We start from the raw sequence: 16,866 nt of genomic DNA on the forward strand, positions 1-16,866 counted from the left end.
GAAGAATCCCTTTTAAATATCCGTAACAACCTTGTAAATATTTTTAAATCCTATGGTCTAGATTTAAGGAAATTCTATTCAAACTCTAAGATAATCTTATCTGACATGGATGACCCTGTAAATAATGTAAATAAATCCCTTGCTTTAGATGCAACCCATCATCACAAAACTCTAGGCATATCCTGGAATCCAGAACAAGATAACTTTATCTATAATTCTACCATTACCTAAATACCAATATTGTAACCAAGCGTGTGATCCTTTCACTGATTTCTCAAATATTTGACCCTCTCGGACTCCTTTGACCTATGATCTTGCAAGTAAAACTTCTTTTGCAGAAGCTTTGGCTTCTTCAACTTGGCTGGGATGATCCCGTACCTGTAGACATTTTTGGAATAAGGAAAAATTTTACTTACAACTTGTTACTCGTTGAGTATTTCAAACTTCCATGCCAAGTAACCATTAAAAATTATACTTACCTGAAACTCCATGATTTCAGTGATTCTTCGATAAATGCCTTTGGCGCATGTGTTTATGTCCGTAACCTGGACTCCCTAGAAAATATTTCCGTCAACTTACTTTCTGCCAAAAGTCGCGTAGCTCCTTTAAAGGCTGTATCATTGCCGCGCCTTGAGCTATGCGGAGCTTTACTTCTCTCCAGGCTAATGGACAAAATCCTAAAATCTCTGAATTGTAAGCCAAACAAGGTGTACTACTACACTGACTCCACAATTGTATTATGCTGGCTTTCCCTACAACCAAGGCAACTAAAAACATATATTTGTAACCGAGTATCTGAAGTCCAGAAAACTACTGATATAGATGATTGGCATCACATCACATCAAATCAAAACCCTGCTGATATAATATCAAGAGGTATGAGTCCACAAGAGCTTAAATCTTATACTTTGTGGTGGCAAGGTCCATCATTTTTATGTCAACCCGCAGAATATTGGCCCACAGATACTCATATTTCCAACTACTCACGCAAGGTTTTCGACAATGACACCCTCGAAATGAATCCTAAGTCAATCATAGTTGCTTCAACTGTGCCTAAAGTTTCTATTTTGGAATTATTTTCGAATTTTAATAAACTTATAAATGTAGTCGCTTATTGCTTTAGATTTTATCAGAATCTAAGGTTACCTAAACCTACACGTCAGATAGGACAATTAACGTTATTTGAACGTAATCATGCCTTAACCATTTTAGTAATCATAACTCAAGAAAAAGCATTTGCTTCTGACCTCCGAGATTTAAAGAATAAAAATCGTTTGCGTTTTCAAAGTAAATTAAAAGCTTTAAATCCATTTATTGATAAAAACGGAATACTGAGAGTAGGAGGACGGCTCGAATACTCTTCTCTCAACTATGAGTCCAAACATCCTATACTCTTACCAAAAAGACACCCATTTACTCGTTTAATTATCCTTCATACTCATGAGAAAAATTTCCATGCTGGTACACAGGCCACATTGTCTTTCGTGAGACAAACATTTTGGCCCATTCAAGGAAAATCTGCTGTGAAAACTGTAATTCACAAATGCATTACTTGTTATAAACAAAATCCTAAACCTTTAAGTACCCTGCTGGGAGACCTACCTAAACCTCGAGTAACTCCTTCTAGACCGTTCACGCATACCGGTATGGATTATGCTGGGTATTTCATGATAAAAGATTCAAAACTTCGAAATCGAAAATTTATAAAAGCCTACTTATGTATAGTTGTTTGTTTAGCCACCAAGGCTGTCCACCTAGAGTTGGTGTCAGATTTGACTACTCGCGCTTTTCTCGCCATGCTCAGGCGTTTCGTTTCTCGTCGTGGCTTATGTCAGCACCTGTATTGTGACAATGGCACAAATTTCGTTGTGGCTAATGGTGAGTTACAGGAAATTTATAACCTTAATCAATCCCCTGAGTTTGAAGAATATGCTAGAAATAATATGATTCAGTTTCATTTTAACCCTGCTGTTTCTCCGCATCTTGGGGGGTTATGGGTAAGTGTGGTGAAATCGTTTAAGCATCACCTCCGGCGGGTCAAAATATCAAATGACAATCCCCTCATTTATGAGGAGTTTTACACTTCCATAGTTCAGGTGGAAGCAGTGTTGAACTCACGTCCCCTTTTACCTCTTACTAATGATCCCAATGATTTTGAATCTCTGACTCCCGGACACTTCTTTGTCGGCCATCCTTTAAACCTAGTACCTGATATTGATTTGGAGACTATGCCAATCAACAGATTGAACCGGTACCACATGCTGCAATCTTCAGGCAACATTTCTTCAACATTTCTGGCGCAGATGGTCAGAGCAGTACTTACATACCCTCCACGAGCGATCAAAATGGCGCTTTAAGACCGACCCTGGAAGCCTCCAAGACTCTCTTGTTTTACTGAAGGAAGAGTACAGCCCACCTTCCAAATGGACCCTTGCAAGAATTGTCAATCTTCATCCCGGGAAGGACGGTATAACACGTGTTGTTAGTGTTCGTGTTGCAAACGGGAATATTTTTAAACGCAGTATCGTTAAGATCTGTCCTCTACCTATTTCAGATGAGCCTTGCGAATTCAAGGCTTCTAGAATGACTTAAGACTTTTACTTGATTTTATAAGCAAATCAATGACACTTTATTTTTTATTTACTTAAGTTAATTAGTTAAAATACTTGTATCAATGTTTAATTACCTCACGGTAATTTTTTGTTAGTAATGTAAGTTATTTATTTTGTAATCTCTTTGTTTTAAGTTGCGTGACCTTTCTCCTTTCTTTAATCAACCAAGTTGTTGAAAGATGCCTTAGTACTTTCAAGGGCGGCGGTATGAACAGTTTTTATTTATATAATTAATTGTGTTACGCCACTGTTCTGTTTGATCGTCAACTATCGTAGATAGACATTGACATTTCGTAGCTTGCTATGGCTCGGAACTGGAAGGGAGAAGCGATCGTCGTCACATCAACAATCTCCACGCTCTCTATGTGCAATAGTCAAAGAGAAAATAATGTTGCATTGTTCACGCGTTCAGCTCAACGGAGCCGTCGACATTGGGAGGGGTTTCAACATTTCGATGCTCTCTGTTACAGTCCACTATAACATAACCTTAACCATCACATTAAAGTTGTAAAATTGAACTTTTTGTGTTTTAATCCACCCGCAAGTAGAAAGATCCCGCCAAGCCTATTTGGAACAAAGGGAATTCTGCATTTTCAATTATTGTTGGGGAATTTAACTTTAATCTTCTTAAAAATACGTTTTATAGTAACAACATAAAAAATATAATTTACACAAATGGTTGTACACAAATTTTAGAAACATCTACTAGAATAACTCCTACCATCTAGACATTAATCGATTTTATAGTTACCAATGACAAACATCTGGCGCACAGGGTACATCTAATATCTAAAATAGGCGATCACTCAATTTTGTCCATATCTCTTAATCAAGAAAATAAGCAAACTATCAGAATAGTTAAACATCAAAAAACGTTTAAAAACTACGACTCGCATCTACTACAAGAAAAAGTGCTTGCTATTGATTGCAACAAGAATAGCTCATACATAACATAAATCTACTATCTGACTCATTGATCACTAATATTGAGATTTTTGTAGATTAAATGTGCCCTAAGGTTCAGATTATGCAGAATCATATGTGGATAAAAAATTGATAACGTCTGGAATTAAACCAATGATGTGAGAAAGAAATACTTATAAAAGGGCCGTTTTGTTTTAGATAGATATAAGGGTGTCTGGTGACTGAAACGAATATTATTGTAAAGAAAATTAGAATAGAGAAGGAAAAATTTTATGCAGAATGCATAGACAAAAACAAAAAGAATCCTAAAGACCTATGGAAAAATCTTAAAGCTGTACTACCAGGTAAAAAGCATATTTTGACCAATCAAATCAATTTCAACAGAAAATTAGTCAACGATGAAGCAAGCATTGCACAAGAATTTAATAAATATTTTATAGAAAGTATACATACTATTGTTACCAACATCCCACAGTCACCAAATGTAATAAATAATGGTAATAGCAACTCTTAAATTACTGTAACGAAAACTCGATAAATCAACTCTGATAAAAATATAATAAAAAATCAGAAATAAAACTCTAATAAACAAAATTAACAACATATCATTTTTAAAATAAAAGGCTCAAATAAACCGCCTTCTTTTGCTAAACAAAAACTTAACCTATTGTAAAAGCTATTTCGCACCTCCAAAAGAGTTTCAGGTAAAATGGAATTGGCACCTTCGACAATTTTATTTCGCAACTCCTCTAAATTTGTTGGTCTACTAACTACTAATCACGCTCTACTAATTCATGCTTGTAAATGGTCTGCTTAAGGTAACCCCACAGACAAAAGTCATTTGGAGACAAATCTGGAGATCTAGGAGGCCATTTCATATCGCCAGTCCCACTAATAAGGCGGTTAGGAAAAGTACTTATTAAAAATTCCTTTACCCTAGCCGCGTTATAAGACAGCCATCTTGCTGAAAATAAACCGATTCCAGGTCTACATCAGGTAGGATTTGAATGGCAGGAAGAACATGGTATTGCAGCAACTCAAGGTACTTAAAATGCCATGGGCGTTTAAAATGCCATCAATAAAAAATGACCCTATAACATTGTCGCCCAAAATACCTGGCCAAACATTCAATTTCTGAGGATACTGGGTACGAAACTGAACACTTCTGTGCTCGTCTTCCTGAGACCAATAACGAACAATGGAGGAGCAGAGTTGCAAAACGCAGTTTGTCCAAATTTTCACATTTTGAACTAAAGGTGGCGCAACATTATTTAACCGAATTTCTATTATTTCACATCATTTTGGACGTTTAAATCGAATTTTGTATCATTTAAAATATATTGCGAAAATCCCCTAGACATGCAAAATGCATTTAGTCCATCACCCTTAAACAAACAAAAAGCATTTTGTCCACAAGACAAACAAATCGTGTTTGGTCCAGATGTAAACATGTTTGTTTCACAACCTAATTTCTGTTGGTGTGGTTTTAGTTTATGTACAAGTATTTTGTGTTTGTTTCATAACTTTTTCGTGAAGTTTAAATCACAATGGAGCACCGAGCAGGTAGAGGGGCGACTGAGATATCTTCCGCTCTTATCGATTTTTTGAAAAAACTTACATTTCCAGACAATGCGACGAAAATCCGTTTTTTTGCAGATAGGTGTGGAGGACAAAATAAAAATAATCATGTTGTGCATGCTTTAATGTTTTGGCATCAAACGTTTTCATGTGAGTAGATTAGGGACATAGAAATTATATTTCCAATGAGAGGTCACTCTTATCTCCCGCCGATCGTATCTTTGGACTGACATTCATTCTTGTCGAAGACTTTTGTTAAAGAAAAAAAGTTCCACCCATAATATTTTGCTGAAAACTGAGCTACTATATTGCAATTCAGATGAAACAAAAAAGTTTCAATCACTCCCAAAACCACGAGCAAGATTCGATCAAATAGAATTACAGGAATTAGGTTTAGGTCATAAAATAAAGGAAAAAAAAGTAGATAGTTTAAAAAAATTATTGGCATCATTATCTGGAGAAAACTGGAATCAGGATCCAGAATTGGAATGGTTAGTTCCAATTTTAGAAGGCCAGTGTGAGGTTGAAACCAATGTTGAAGAAAATGAGGACTGTGATTGTAACGATACGGAAGATGTTAATTTCATTTGAGTTTGTTAAAAAATAAAAATACTGCTTAAAGAAAATGGTTCTTAATTTTTTGGTGGTAATTTTACCCAAAAAGTTTTTCCAAATGACAATCAAAAGGCATTTTGTCCACTCTAGACAGGCAAATAGCATTGTGTCCATATGTTTTTCTAAAATACCAAAGTTACTTTTACTTCTTCTAGTCTGCCATTCTAGTATTTACTGATCCTAAATTTTCCTAATTTTTTGGTAAAAGTCCTAACTCGGTAAGTAAGACCGATTCGAAGCACTAGTTTTTGATGTTTCCTGAAAATTTACAATTTTGAACAAACCGCATTTTGCAAGTCTGCTCCTCAATGGAAGGATTGTGTTTGCCATGTAATGGAAAAGAAGATTTATCAGAAAACAAAATATTTTTAAAAAAATATTCGTTTTCATTTGCCTTTTTCATCATGGTTTCACAAAATTCCATTCTTCGCCACTGGTCTTCAGGAAATATTTTCTGAGTTTTTAAATACTTGAAATATTTGTACCCATATTTTTTCCAGATATGAGGAACAGTTTTATTGCTCATTCCCAGTTCCTCTCCAACACTTCTAGTGGACCGTGTCGAATCAAGTTCTAGGGGACTGCAAACCATTTCTTCCCGCCGTTTTATATCCTGCGGACCACTTCAACAGGTGGTTCTTGATGTTTTGTGTTGCATTTTTTACAATCTTGAAGACAAAAAGATGTCTCAAAATTTGTAACCACATTTAAAACCGTTTTTGCACAAGGAATCGGTGTAGTTTCAAACTGAAAAAAAAAACTCTACATTGTACTGCTCATTTGCCTCCATAAAACCATTTAATTAGTTGAACTCTTTCGGAAGGGGTATAAACAGCCATAGTGAAAAAAACACGAAAATAATGCTCAAAAATTATTAATGCAACGTGCAGTAACACAGCAAAGTGAGGTCTGCTGACTCCCGGTTCAAAAAATAAAAACGAAAAATTCCGCCGCCTGCAAGCCGCAACCAAGCGGTGTTGCCATTATTTTGGGTAATACGTAGCTCACGATAACACGATCTGTATGTGATTTTCTCAGAGCCATTGATAATAATAAATATGTTTTAGTGGTATTCTGAGATTTTAAACGAGCTTTTGAAACGATAGACAGAGAAATTCTGCTATATAAATTAAACCAATTGGAAATTAGAGGTGATGTCTTGAACTGGTTTGAATCTCATTTGCGTAAAAGGTATAATAAATATTTTTAAGATAGCAGCACTTTCGGCTATACTGTAATTGGGTGTCAACTTGATTAATTTAAAGAGAGCACTATCTATATTAAATTACATTTTTGAATTCTGCATTAGAATCTAAATACTTTTTATGTAAAATGTCCTATATCTATATATAAGTCTAACTGTTTTTGATTTATGTAAATTTATTTATCAAAATTGACGACATGACAACTAGTGAGTTGATTTCTCTCGAAATCGTTATATTATACCCAAACCATTATCACTCTCCTAATAAAAACCGTTTCTGGTTCAATAGTATAATCCAAAAAATACATTTTATCTTCAGCCACTACGCAATTATCTATATTTGTTTAACTAGATGAATTAGTTTTATTACTCACAGAGAGCTCTAATATAGTTAAACATAGAATAATGAATAATATGACCAATAGTTTAGTTAGAGTACGATCATCAATACTATAGCTTTCAGAAGTCACAAAGCAGTTTTACCACGAACAAAAACTTTATTTTACTCTTAACACGTGTTTTGCTAATGATCTTCTTTATTTTTTCTCCAAAGATGCAATTATCATTTCCAAAGGTGCAAATGCGGAATACGTGTCAATAGTAAAATAAAAATTTTTAATTAGCGGTGACACTGCTTTGTGATTTGAGTATCAAACCAAAGATTCCAACCAAATGACTATGTTATAATAATAGTTCATTATAAAAATGTATATACAATATATTATACATTATATGTTTTAAAGCTAAGCAAAAAAGACTTATTGCAAACAATTCATATAATTTAAAAGTTTAAACTTAAAAAAGTGTTAAAACTGTGATAAATTTCTACTGCATAAAAACTAATAAATAAGTCAATCCAGGAGTTTTACTGCATTTTTTTAAACTTACTTACTAAATTTAAGACACATCATAAAAAAATTGTTTAATTATATAATGATTATAAAATATAGTATTTAATTTAAATGTAAGCATAGAAATTTTATAGATATGGTTTACTTAAACTCTATTGATGTCCCTACTAGACATGGGAAATAATGAAACTATTATTCTAATAAAAGCAAAATAAAGGCTATTATGGAATATTGCAGCATCTGTTTCTTTCCCAACTAATTCTAAAGTTTGAGTATAACTGGAAGTGTATGAGAAAGGTCCGTGCATTTGTAGTTTAGGAAACGAGATATCTAATGGAACGAACACATTTGGAAACGTGGATAAGTGGGCTAACCGCGACGGTTAGTACCTATTCAGGATAATTAACGTTACTGAATACAAAAGCGCCCTTGATTTAAATCGATAGCTCTTACAATGCGATATTATAATTCTTTCAAGATAATTTTACAATTAATGGATAGCTAACGATTTTGTAATTTTAATAGTAAAGCTTTTACGATTTTCTATAACAATTTAATTTCCTTAAAGAAATAGTATATTGATCTTGTTAGGTAATTTTCTCAAGAGAATATGCTTTCATTTAAATACAATAATACAATTAGTATAATAGTGTCCAATTAATTTTTTTTTTTTTTCAACTATTAGGATTATTTTAATTAATGATGTGGAAACTAGAACAATTTTTAAGAAGTGGTTTGAATCGTTTTACTTATAACACTGTAGCGTTTCTATTTTTTTTTTTTTGGTTGCTTTTATAATATATTATATTATATGAATAGTACTGATCGCGACATCTAGTGTCTAGTTATTGGCATTGTAAAAATAAGAACTCCTAGATGGCGCAGGCTGTTTTTCGTTTTGAATTTTAAATAATTTACTGGACTCAGGTTCATTGGTCACCTACGTCATGCTTAAGGATCAACTTTTGGCATTTATGGGCAACAGTTGATCAACTTTGTTGTTGGGCAACTTTGGCACGTATTGGCATTTGCCTGTTGGCGTTGTTTTTCCTGTAATTTGAATACTTTGCCTTTTGGAATTAGATTGATATCCGTACTCGCTGCAACTTAAAGCTAAGCAAGGTAACGTTGTATTGTCAATTCTTGTAAAAATGGGCCTGCGAGGGATTATCTACTTTAGGTTAACAAGTTTAATCTCTCGAGGTTGGGAATCAATCTCATATTTAACTCATGGCGATACTAGGCTATGTAATGTAGTATCGTAGTAGTCGTGCTGAACGGTTGTGTTTTCGTTCTACGCGTTTGCCAGTAATTGCTCATTTGTTTTGTTTTGTTTTGATTTGTTTTGTTCGTTCTGTTTGGTTTTCCGAGGTTCACCGCACTCGTGTGTTTGTTGTTTTTTTGACGTGCGTTTGTCTCGTGTATTTCAAAACTGACCTGCCATCCCTGGAACTTGGCCTTGTCCTGCCACTGAACTGAGTAGGTGGTTGCACTGGACAAAGTTGCTGGGAATTTGTTTGGCATTTAAATAGTTTTGGTTTGGTCTGTTTGGCATTTCTGGGTTCATCGCACTCGTGTGTTTGTTTTTTCGAAGTGCGTTGGTTTTTCCTGTATTACTGGACTGACCTGACTTCCCTGAAACTTGACCTTTGTTCTGCCACTGAACTGAGTAGGTGGTTGCACTGGGCTAGGCTACTGGGAATTTATTTGGCGTTTTAAATTACATTTATTATTATCTGCTGAATTAAGTAGGTAGATCAATAATTTTATGTAAATTTATGTATTAAGTTTTAAATCAATTTAATATTTTAATAGCACAGGATGTCTCGCAGTTTTAAGTATTGTAAACATAAGCTCTTTTTAAACTATATTTGTATAGTCTGCAACTCTGTTTTTCATCCAAGTTGTTTGGAAAGAATGACAGAAGTGGTAAAAATAGGAATTTACAAAATTTTATGTTCAGAGCAATGTCAAAATAGTCACAATGAAAGAGAGAGTGAAAATAGGATATATGACGAAAAAAATAAACATTTGCTAAAGGAGCTGGAAGGAAAGGACAGGTATTTAGAGAGACTGCGTAGAAATAGTCATATTTGATAATGAGGTTTCACAGGCAGAAGCTAATTTTTCTTTGCATATTGCAACTTTAAATGAACAAAATAATGCGTTAAGGAATGAAATTCAGAATCTAAAAACTAAAGAGAAAGAAATACAACTACAAATGGATTCATATACTAGGGTAAATGAGGGACTTTCAGAGAAGATAAAAGAGCTAAGTGATCTTAATCAAAATTTGATTAATACCATTACAATGCTTGAAAAGGAAACTGAATATCACAAAAACAAGATTAAGAGTATGCAGACAGAGATTGAAAACTTAAATTGCATTAATACGCACATGTTAACATCAATTAAAACTTTTGAAGCGGAGAAGGGTATCCTGTCTCTAAATAGAAACGCTAGCAGTAACTTAAAAGATTTGACGACTACAAATCTTCAATCAAAATCTACAAACTGCTTAGCAAAAGCGCATTTCAACCCACGAGCAAAATCAAATGTACTAATTTATGGTGATTCTAGTGCTAGAGGTTTCTCTTCTCTTCTCTCAGGTATCCTGAGCTCGTCAAACAACACCTGTGGTTATGTGTTTAGTAATGTTACAGCCCAGACCTTATGTAATTATGCGTTTCCGCTAATTGTTAACTATACGGAGAATGATGTTATTGTTGTTTGTCTTGATTTTTCTTGTACATTACCATCTTTTTTCCCAAATAAAATCCTTGCTATCAATGAGCAGGATAACTAATGTAATTGTCTGCATTTAATGCGATTTTAATAAGTGCTCAAAAAGCAGATATTACAATACAATTCATTTTATGAATTCTTTTATCTATAACCGTAACTTTTCTGTGAGAATAATGACTGATGTCAGACAAAATTTTAGGTACCGTCATTCTGCCAAATCTATGTGCAAACTTTTATCTTTATATGTTAAAAATACTTTTCTGTCATTCAAATAAGTATTAGCATCTTTAGGTATTAGCAATAGTGGGATAATCCGCGATACACCCTTGATCGAAGGTAGGTCTTCGGTTACGCCTCAACTAGACCAATCTATAGACACCCTTGCTATTGGATCTTCTTTTTTAATAGAAACTCCCACCATAATCAAGTTTCCCTAGCATTTCTTAATGCTTCAATCTGTGCGTTCAAAAGTTAGCGAATTGGAACTATTTTTAGAATCGGTTAACTTTCCTAGTGTGTTCATTCTTGTTGAACACTGGTTGAGGTCTGACGAGCCTATTGATATCCCTGGTTATGTACTAATCTCCAAATTTTCACGCAAGCAATATACACATGGTGGTACTCTTATTATGTTAGAGAAAGCTTTTTTAACTAAATTTGTGTTTATTACTATTGACAGATTTGATCATCTATTGATTGAAAAGGTGTGAGAGTTTTCTATCGTATTTAGCAGTAAGTTAAATTTGTATATTTTAGGATTGTATCGATCCATCTGGTAATTTAGATTTGTTTGTAGAGAAGTTGGAGATCCTTTTAAGTGAAATTTCGGTTAATGCGATGTTAATTGTGACTAGCGATCTTAATGTAAATATTTTAGACAAATCTAATGGATCAAATCGAATGCTTTTTAATCTGTTAAACTCATTTAATTTTAAGATGAACGTGGATCAGCCAACCCGGATTTCAGCATTTTCTTCCTCACTGATAGATTACTTCTGTACGAATTTTAACCAACACGAAAATCAGTATATAACAATCAATGCTAAAAATGTAAAAATGCAATCTATTGAGTCTTCAGCAGTTTGGCTTTCGTGAGTCTGTGAGCACAAATGATGCTATCTTTAGCTTTCTAGAGCACCTGTACAACCGACTGAATGTTGGTGAAGTTGCAGCAGCGGTATTCTGTGACTTGTCCAAGGCATTTGACTGCGTGAGTCACAGAGTGCTGCTGATGAAACTGGAGCTCTATGGTTTCAGAGGAACTGCCCTTGAGTGGTTTCGTTCCTACTTATCAAATCGTGTTCAGGCTGTCAAATTTAATGGCGGTATCTCTAAGGAACTTAATATAAATGTGGGTGTTCCGCAAGGATCAGTACTTGGTCCTTTACTTTTTCTCATTTATGTGAACGATCTGCCACAACTGCAGGTAACTGGCAAATTTGCATTGTTTGCCGATGATACCACCATCCTCTGGCACGACTCTGATGTTTCTCAAATGGAGGCCAATATACGTGCAGATTTGTTAAAAATAAAAGACTGGTGTGATGCAAATTTTTTGACATTTAATGTTTCCAAAAGAAATATCCTTAATTTTAAATGTAATACAAATGATATATGTTTAAATAATGAAGCCTTCACCATGCCACCGTTCAGTAAGTTTTTGGGTCTTTCCATAGACAAGTTCCTTAAATTTGAAGACCATATTGTGAATGTATGTAGAAAAGTCTCATCAGGCTGCTACGTTCTAAGGGTTATTGCCACTAGTCTTAATTTCTCCATCGCCAGGTCTGCCTACTTCGAGATAATCGAGTCGCACCTTCGATATGGAATTTGCTTTTGGGGTTCATGTTCAAATTCACTTTTTAGTTCAGTGTTTGTATTCCAGAAAAGGGCCATTAGATATCTATGTGGGGCCAAGCCTCGTGACTCATGTCGCCCGCTTTTTGTAAGTCATATTATTTTAACCCTGTGTTGTATCTTTATTTTGGAAACAGTTTGCTTAGTTTTTAGAAAATATAAACAGGAACTCCACTTAGGAAGCCACTATAATACGCGACAAAATTATTTGTTGAGGCTACTCATTCCTCATTTTGAACTTGTCCGTAGCTCTATCATATATGGAGGTAGAAAGCTGTTTAATAAACTTCCACTAGAAATAAGACAACTTAAGACTGAAAAAAGCCTAAGTATAAGGACGAAAATATTTCTTGCTACTAAAGCATACTATAGTTTAAGTGAATTTTTTAATGATTAGCATTTAAGTATTTTTCAAAGTTTTATATATTTTTGTTTTGTTTTAAATTAGTTTCTTGTTTTTATTCCTTTAATGTACAGTCTATTGGCTTTGTCTACAACTTCTATGTTTATATTGACAATAAAGCATTTTTGAGTTTGAGTTTGAGTTTGAGAATGTGAAAGATTACTTTAATACGCTTTATTAAGGAACCTCCAACATGGAACCTCCAACGAGGTAAGCTTGATTCCTATCCTTTATTAAACGTGGTTTTACAATACTCAATAATACTCGTGGTTTTAAGGCCGCGATTTTTTAGGTTTCACGTATTAATTTTAAGGTTTTATGCCGTGTCATAAACCAGATCTTATGACGGAGCCTAAATCAAGTCTTAAGTGAGATCTTAGTTTTAAGCGCCATCCCAAGACCCTCCCGAGCCATCTCAGATGCTATTCCCAGTTCCCATCATAAATTAAGGGTTTATCAGGATTTATTGCTTCTTTATTACATTATTGATTAAACCTGAGTCAGCTGCTATCCTTGAATCTGCACAATGGGTTACCAGATCAAGGAAGATAAATGGAACGTGTAAGCAATGTCATTATTTCTGATTTGTTATTTTGATTTCAGGGCTAGTCATATTGGCTAATTTATATCGTTTGATGGCTCCTTAATTTATTAATTATTTTCTAGTGTCTATAGTTCTTTCTTGATAATTTACATATCTACCTAAAATAATTTATTCAATACCTTTTAAACACACTATCCTGATTTTCATACAGTATTAGGCGTTAGCAACCGCACTGAAAGGTATATTTATTTTTTATTTGATTTAGTTGTACAGTGTAATGTGCGGTATGTAACTGACTTTGGCCTAAGGGTTAGTTAAAGGTTAGTTACATACTAGCAAGTAATTGATTTTTTAAATATTTTAGATTTTTAGTACTTAAAGTTTTGATTTCAGAAGTTGTACTTTTAACAAGAATGATTTATTTAAGTGAAAGTTTGAACAATGAACATTGACCAGAAATAGCATATTTTTATAATATATTGTTCTGTTCATAATTGAAGCTTATTTTGTGTTTTACTATGGGTTATATTTCTTAACATTCTTATAAGTGCTCTTTAAATAAACACATTAAACTGGATGCGCCCACAATTTAAAAGGTAAGCATATCTAGAATAATTTATGCCAACCCACCACTAGTTAATATTCACCAGACTGATAAGCTGCCGTGAGCATATATGCAACTTTATTTAAAACTTTCAACATCAGTTAATTAAAAAAAAAAACAGAAATCTAAATAAAAAGTGGTTATACACAGTATCTATATGAAAAATATGTGAATTTTTTTTAGTTTTACTTTTTTTTTCTTATTAAAAAAAAGAATTTTGATAAAAATATCTTGATTTATTTTTTTATTAATAGATGTTAGATCTGCCTATCATAAGTGTCTGTAAACCCAACCTCTTCAAATAATTTCTTTAGAACAATTTTTCTAGTACAATACTCATTAGAAGTCAATCAGTCAAAATCGTTTAATTTTTTTAACTTAAATATTTTACTATACCTCGGTAAAGGTATCCAAATTTACCTATATCATTGGCCACCAGACATCAGGCCCAGCGTGCACGTGTCGATGTAAGAATACAGATTCTAATAAAGACCTTTTGCAGAAACTACATTAATTATCTCTACCAGTAAACATTAGCAAAACCCTTTTTACAACAATAATTGGTGTTGCAAAAAAGGAAGGTTCTTCCATGAGAGAAGATTAACAAAAACAAGGTAGGTTTCACAACAGTAATTTTGTGTATTCCAAATCTAAAATGTATTATATATTTTATATAATACATTTTAAAATGTATTTTATACTTATATATTCCAAAAAATAGGTTTTAATTTATTAAAAAAAAAACAGTAGCGTACTCTTTTCTTTTAAAAATGTTCAGTTCAAAGCCCGCGCGAATGTCAATGGCGAATATGAAATATTAAATTGTATATAGAAAAAATGCTATGGATGCTTAGAAACTGCCCACCAATCTTTAAAAAAATATCTATATCAAATTTTTCGAAAAAGTAAGTTTTTTTCTTTTAACTTTACCGTCCTCAAGTGTAAAATCTAACATATTTACGACATACGTTCATACTATCAGAAACATATAACTAGAAACTTTTTTCTTTATTTTGTCTTCATTTTAAAAATTAAGATTGATTACTTATTACGCGAAATAGTGTAAAATCCTAAAAATTGTTTGCAATACAATGTTGACTATATTTAAACATAATTAAGCTATTGTTAATATAGAGTTTTTTTTTAAATATTTAGGAGTAATTTTTAATATTTGTGATACATGTTTTCAGAATTTAAATTATATAATTGTTATATATATTTTTTTTAATATTTGTTTTTGTTGAAAAACCTGTTGGTTTCCAGGATAGTATACGGAAAAGATGTCTCTGCCTAAGCTGCCCAGGTGAAACGTTTAACAATATTGTATATTGTATATTGCACCAACTAAAAAGAATTAAGTCTCAAAATAAATATTATTTATTCGTATTATTTATTATTATTATCTCTAGCTATTAATGTTATTTATTTTGAGACCGAGAGTTTTTCATTTTTTTCTCTACTTACATAGGTTTTTTTAATATTATGGACGAGGTTTTTTCAAATTAAGGAGAATTAGGCCTATTATTTCATATTTTAGATAAATTTATAATATCACCTAGTTTCCTCCAGTTTTCAAGAGTTTAGACAATAGATAATAATATCTTGTTAATTACATATCTCAGTAAAATAGTGCCTTGGATTACTCAAGTACCAGTATATTATACGAGTTTAGAGAACATCAAGTCCTAAGGCAAGTACTACTAGTGTTGTTTACGTTGGAATCAAGATGCCCACGGCCATTTAAAATCTTCTGCTCCTACATTTGTATGTGCATGTGGTCACTTGATCATACTTTTCTGAGAGTGCCAGAACTTTACTGCGGACATCGGATGCGGTTCGTCAACCTACCATTCAGTGCGATGGACGTAAAAGGAAGATGCATGTCGCCTGCACCGTCACCAGGGACGAATACACGCGCTTCATACGAAACAAAATGCACGCTATCAAAATTATGTGCAGGCAGTGTGATACCAATATCAAGCAGTTCGCGACTTTTAGGAACTACTTTCAAACGGAAATGGCCAAGCTATTTAACAAAATTACCGAAGTTGAAGGTAAAATAACTGACTTAAGCGCGAGCAACTTTAAAATTTCTTCTCTCGCATTTTAAAGATTTCTTCTTTACATCCTGCCAACTTTGAGCCGAATCATAGCCGAAATAAAGGAGAGGAAAAATGAAAAAACTACCAACACAACGATCGTTAAAATAATTTGCCCCGACATTCAAGTAAAAAATTTAGCTTTTTTAGAGTATCATTCCAAGGCGAGGACATAATAATAATAATAATAATAATAATAATAATAATAATAATAATAATAATAATAATAATAATAATAATAATAAATCGTCTTTTATTAGATACCACAAAATACATAAGTAAGTAGTATAAAATATTAATTTAATATTTTAGTGGTATAGGTGCAAGCAGTGGCGAAGTCTAGCTGCAGTAGCTATTCATACTTAACCACTGAAGCACCATAGCTTATTTACTAATACACTATTAACAAAAGAAAATTAAGATTTACACTTAAAAGAGATAAAACAAAAATACATTGTGTTTGGCTAGCAAAATTAAAGTAATGACCTAAAAGTACCCAAAATAATTTAAAAAAAAACTGATAATGTCTAAATATTACAAGTTTTAGACAAAAAAAAATATTATCATTTTTAAACAATAATAATAATCATTGTAACACATAAAAAATTTAACAAAATAATAATTTAATAACTGATGCACTCACCTTTCATAATTCCTGGTTTATAATAAAAACTCTAAACGCTTCTTTAAACTTGGTATATGTTAAAGATCTTAACCTGTCAGGAATCCTATTATATAATTTAATACTGTTCTACACAAAGTTTCGTTTAAATAAGGCCATCCGATGACGAGGAATAGTAAATGAACTTGAAATACGTAGGACTCGTGAA

At 32.9% G+C, this 16,866-nt stretch overlaps 1 protein-coding gene across 1 annotated transcript; it reads left to right on the forward strand.

Annotated features, from left to right (window-relative positions):
• The first annotated feature begins 308 nt into the window (after positions 1–308).
• Positions 309–2,357, forward strand: LOC126742845 (uncharacterized). The gene has a single exon (XM_050449652.1). It carries the CDS (start codon positions 309–311, stop codon positions 2,355–2,357), a length of 2,049 nt encoding a protein of 682 aa, XP_050305609.1.
• Positions 2,358–16,866: the final 14,509 nt, after the last annotated feature.

The sequence above is a fragment of the Anthonomus grandis genome, chromosome 12 (assembly GCF_022605725.1).
Source record: "Anthonomus grandis grandis chromosome 12, icAntGran1.3, whole genome shotgun sequence".
Classification (NCBI taxonomy): domain Eukaryota; kingdom Metazoa; phylum Arthropoda; class Insecta; order Coleoptera; family Curculionidae; genus Anthonomus; species Anthonomus grandis.

Bases quoted from the DNA above. Each gene is read 5' to 3' on its own strand.
- LOC126742845 (XM_050449652.1), top strand. From the start codon at position 309: ATGATCTTGCAAGTAAAACTTCTTTTGCAGAAGCTTTGGCTTCTTCAA.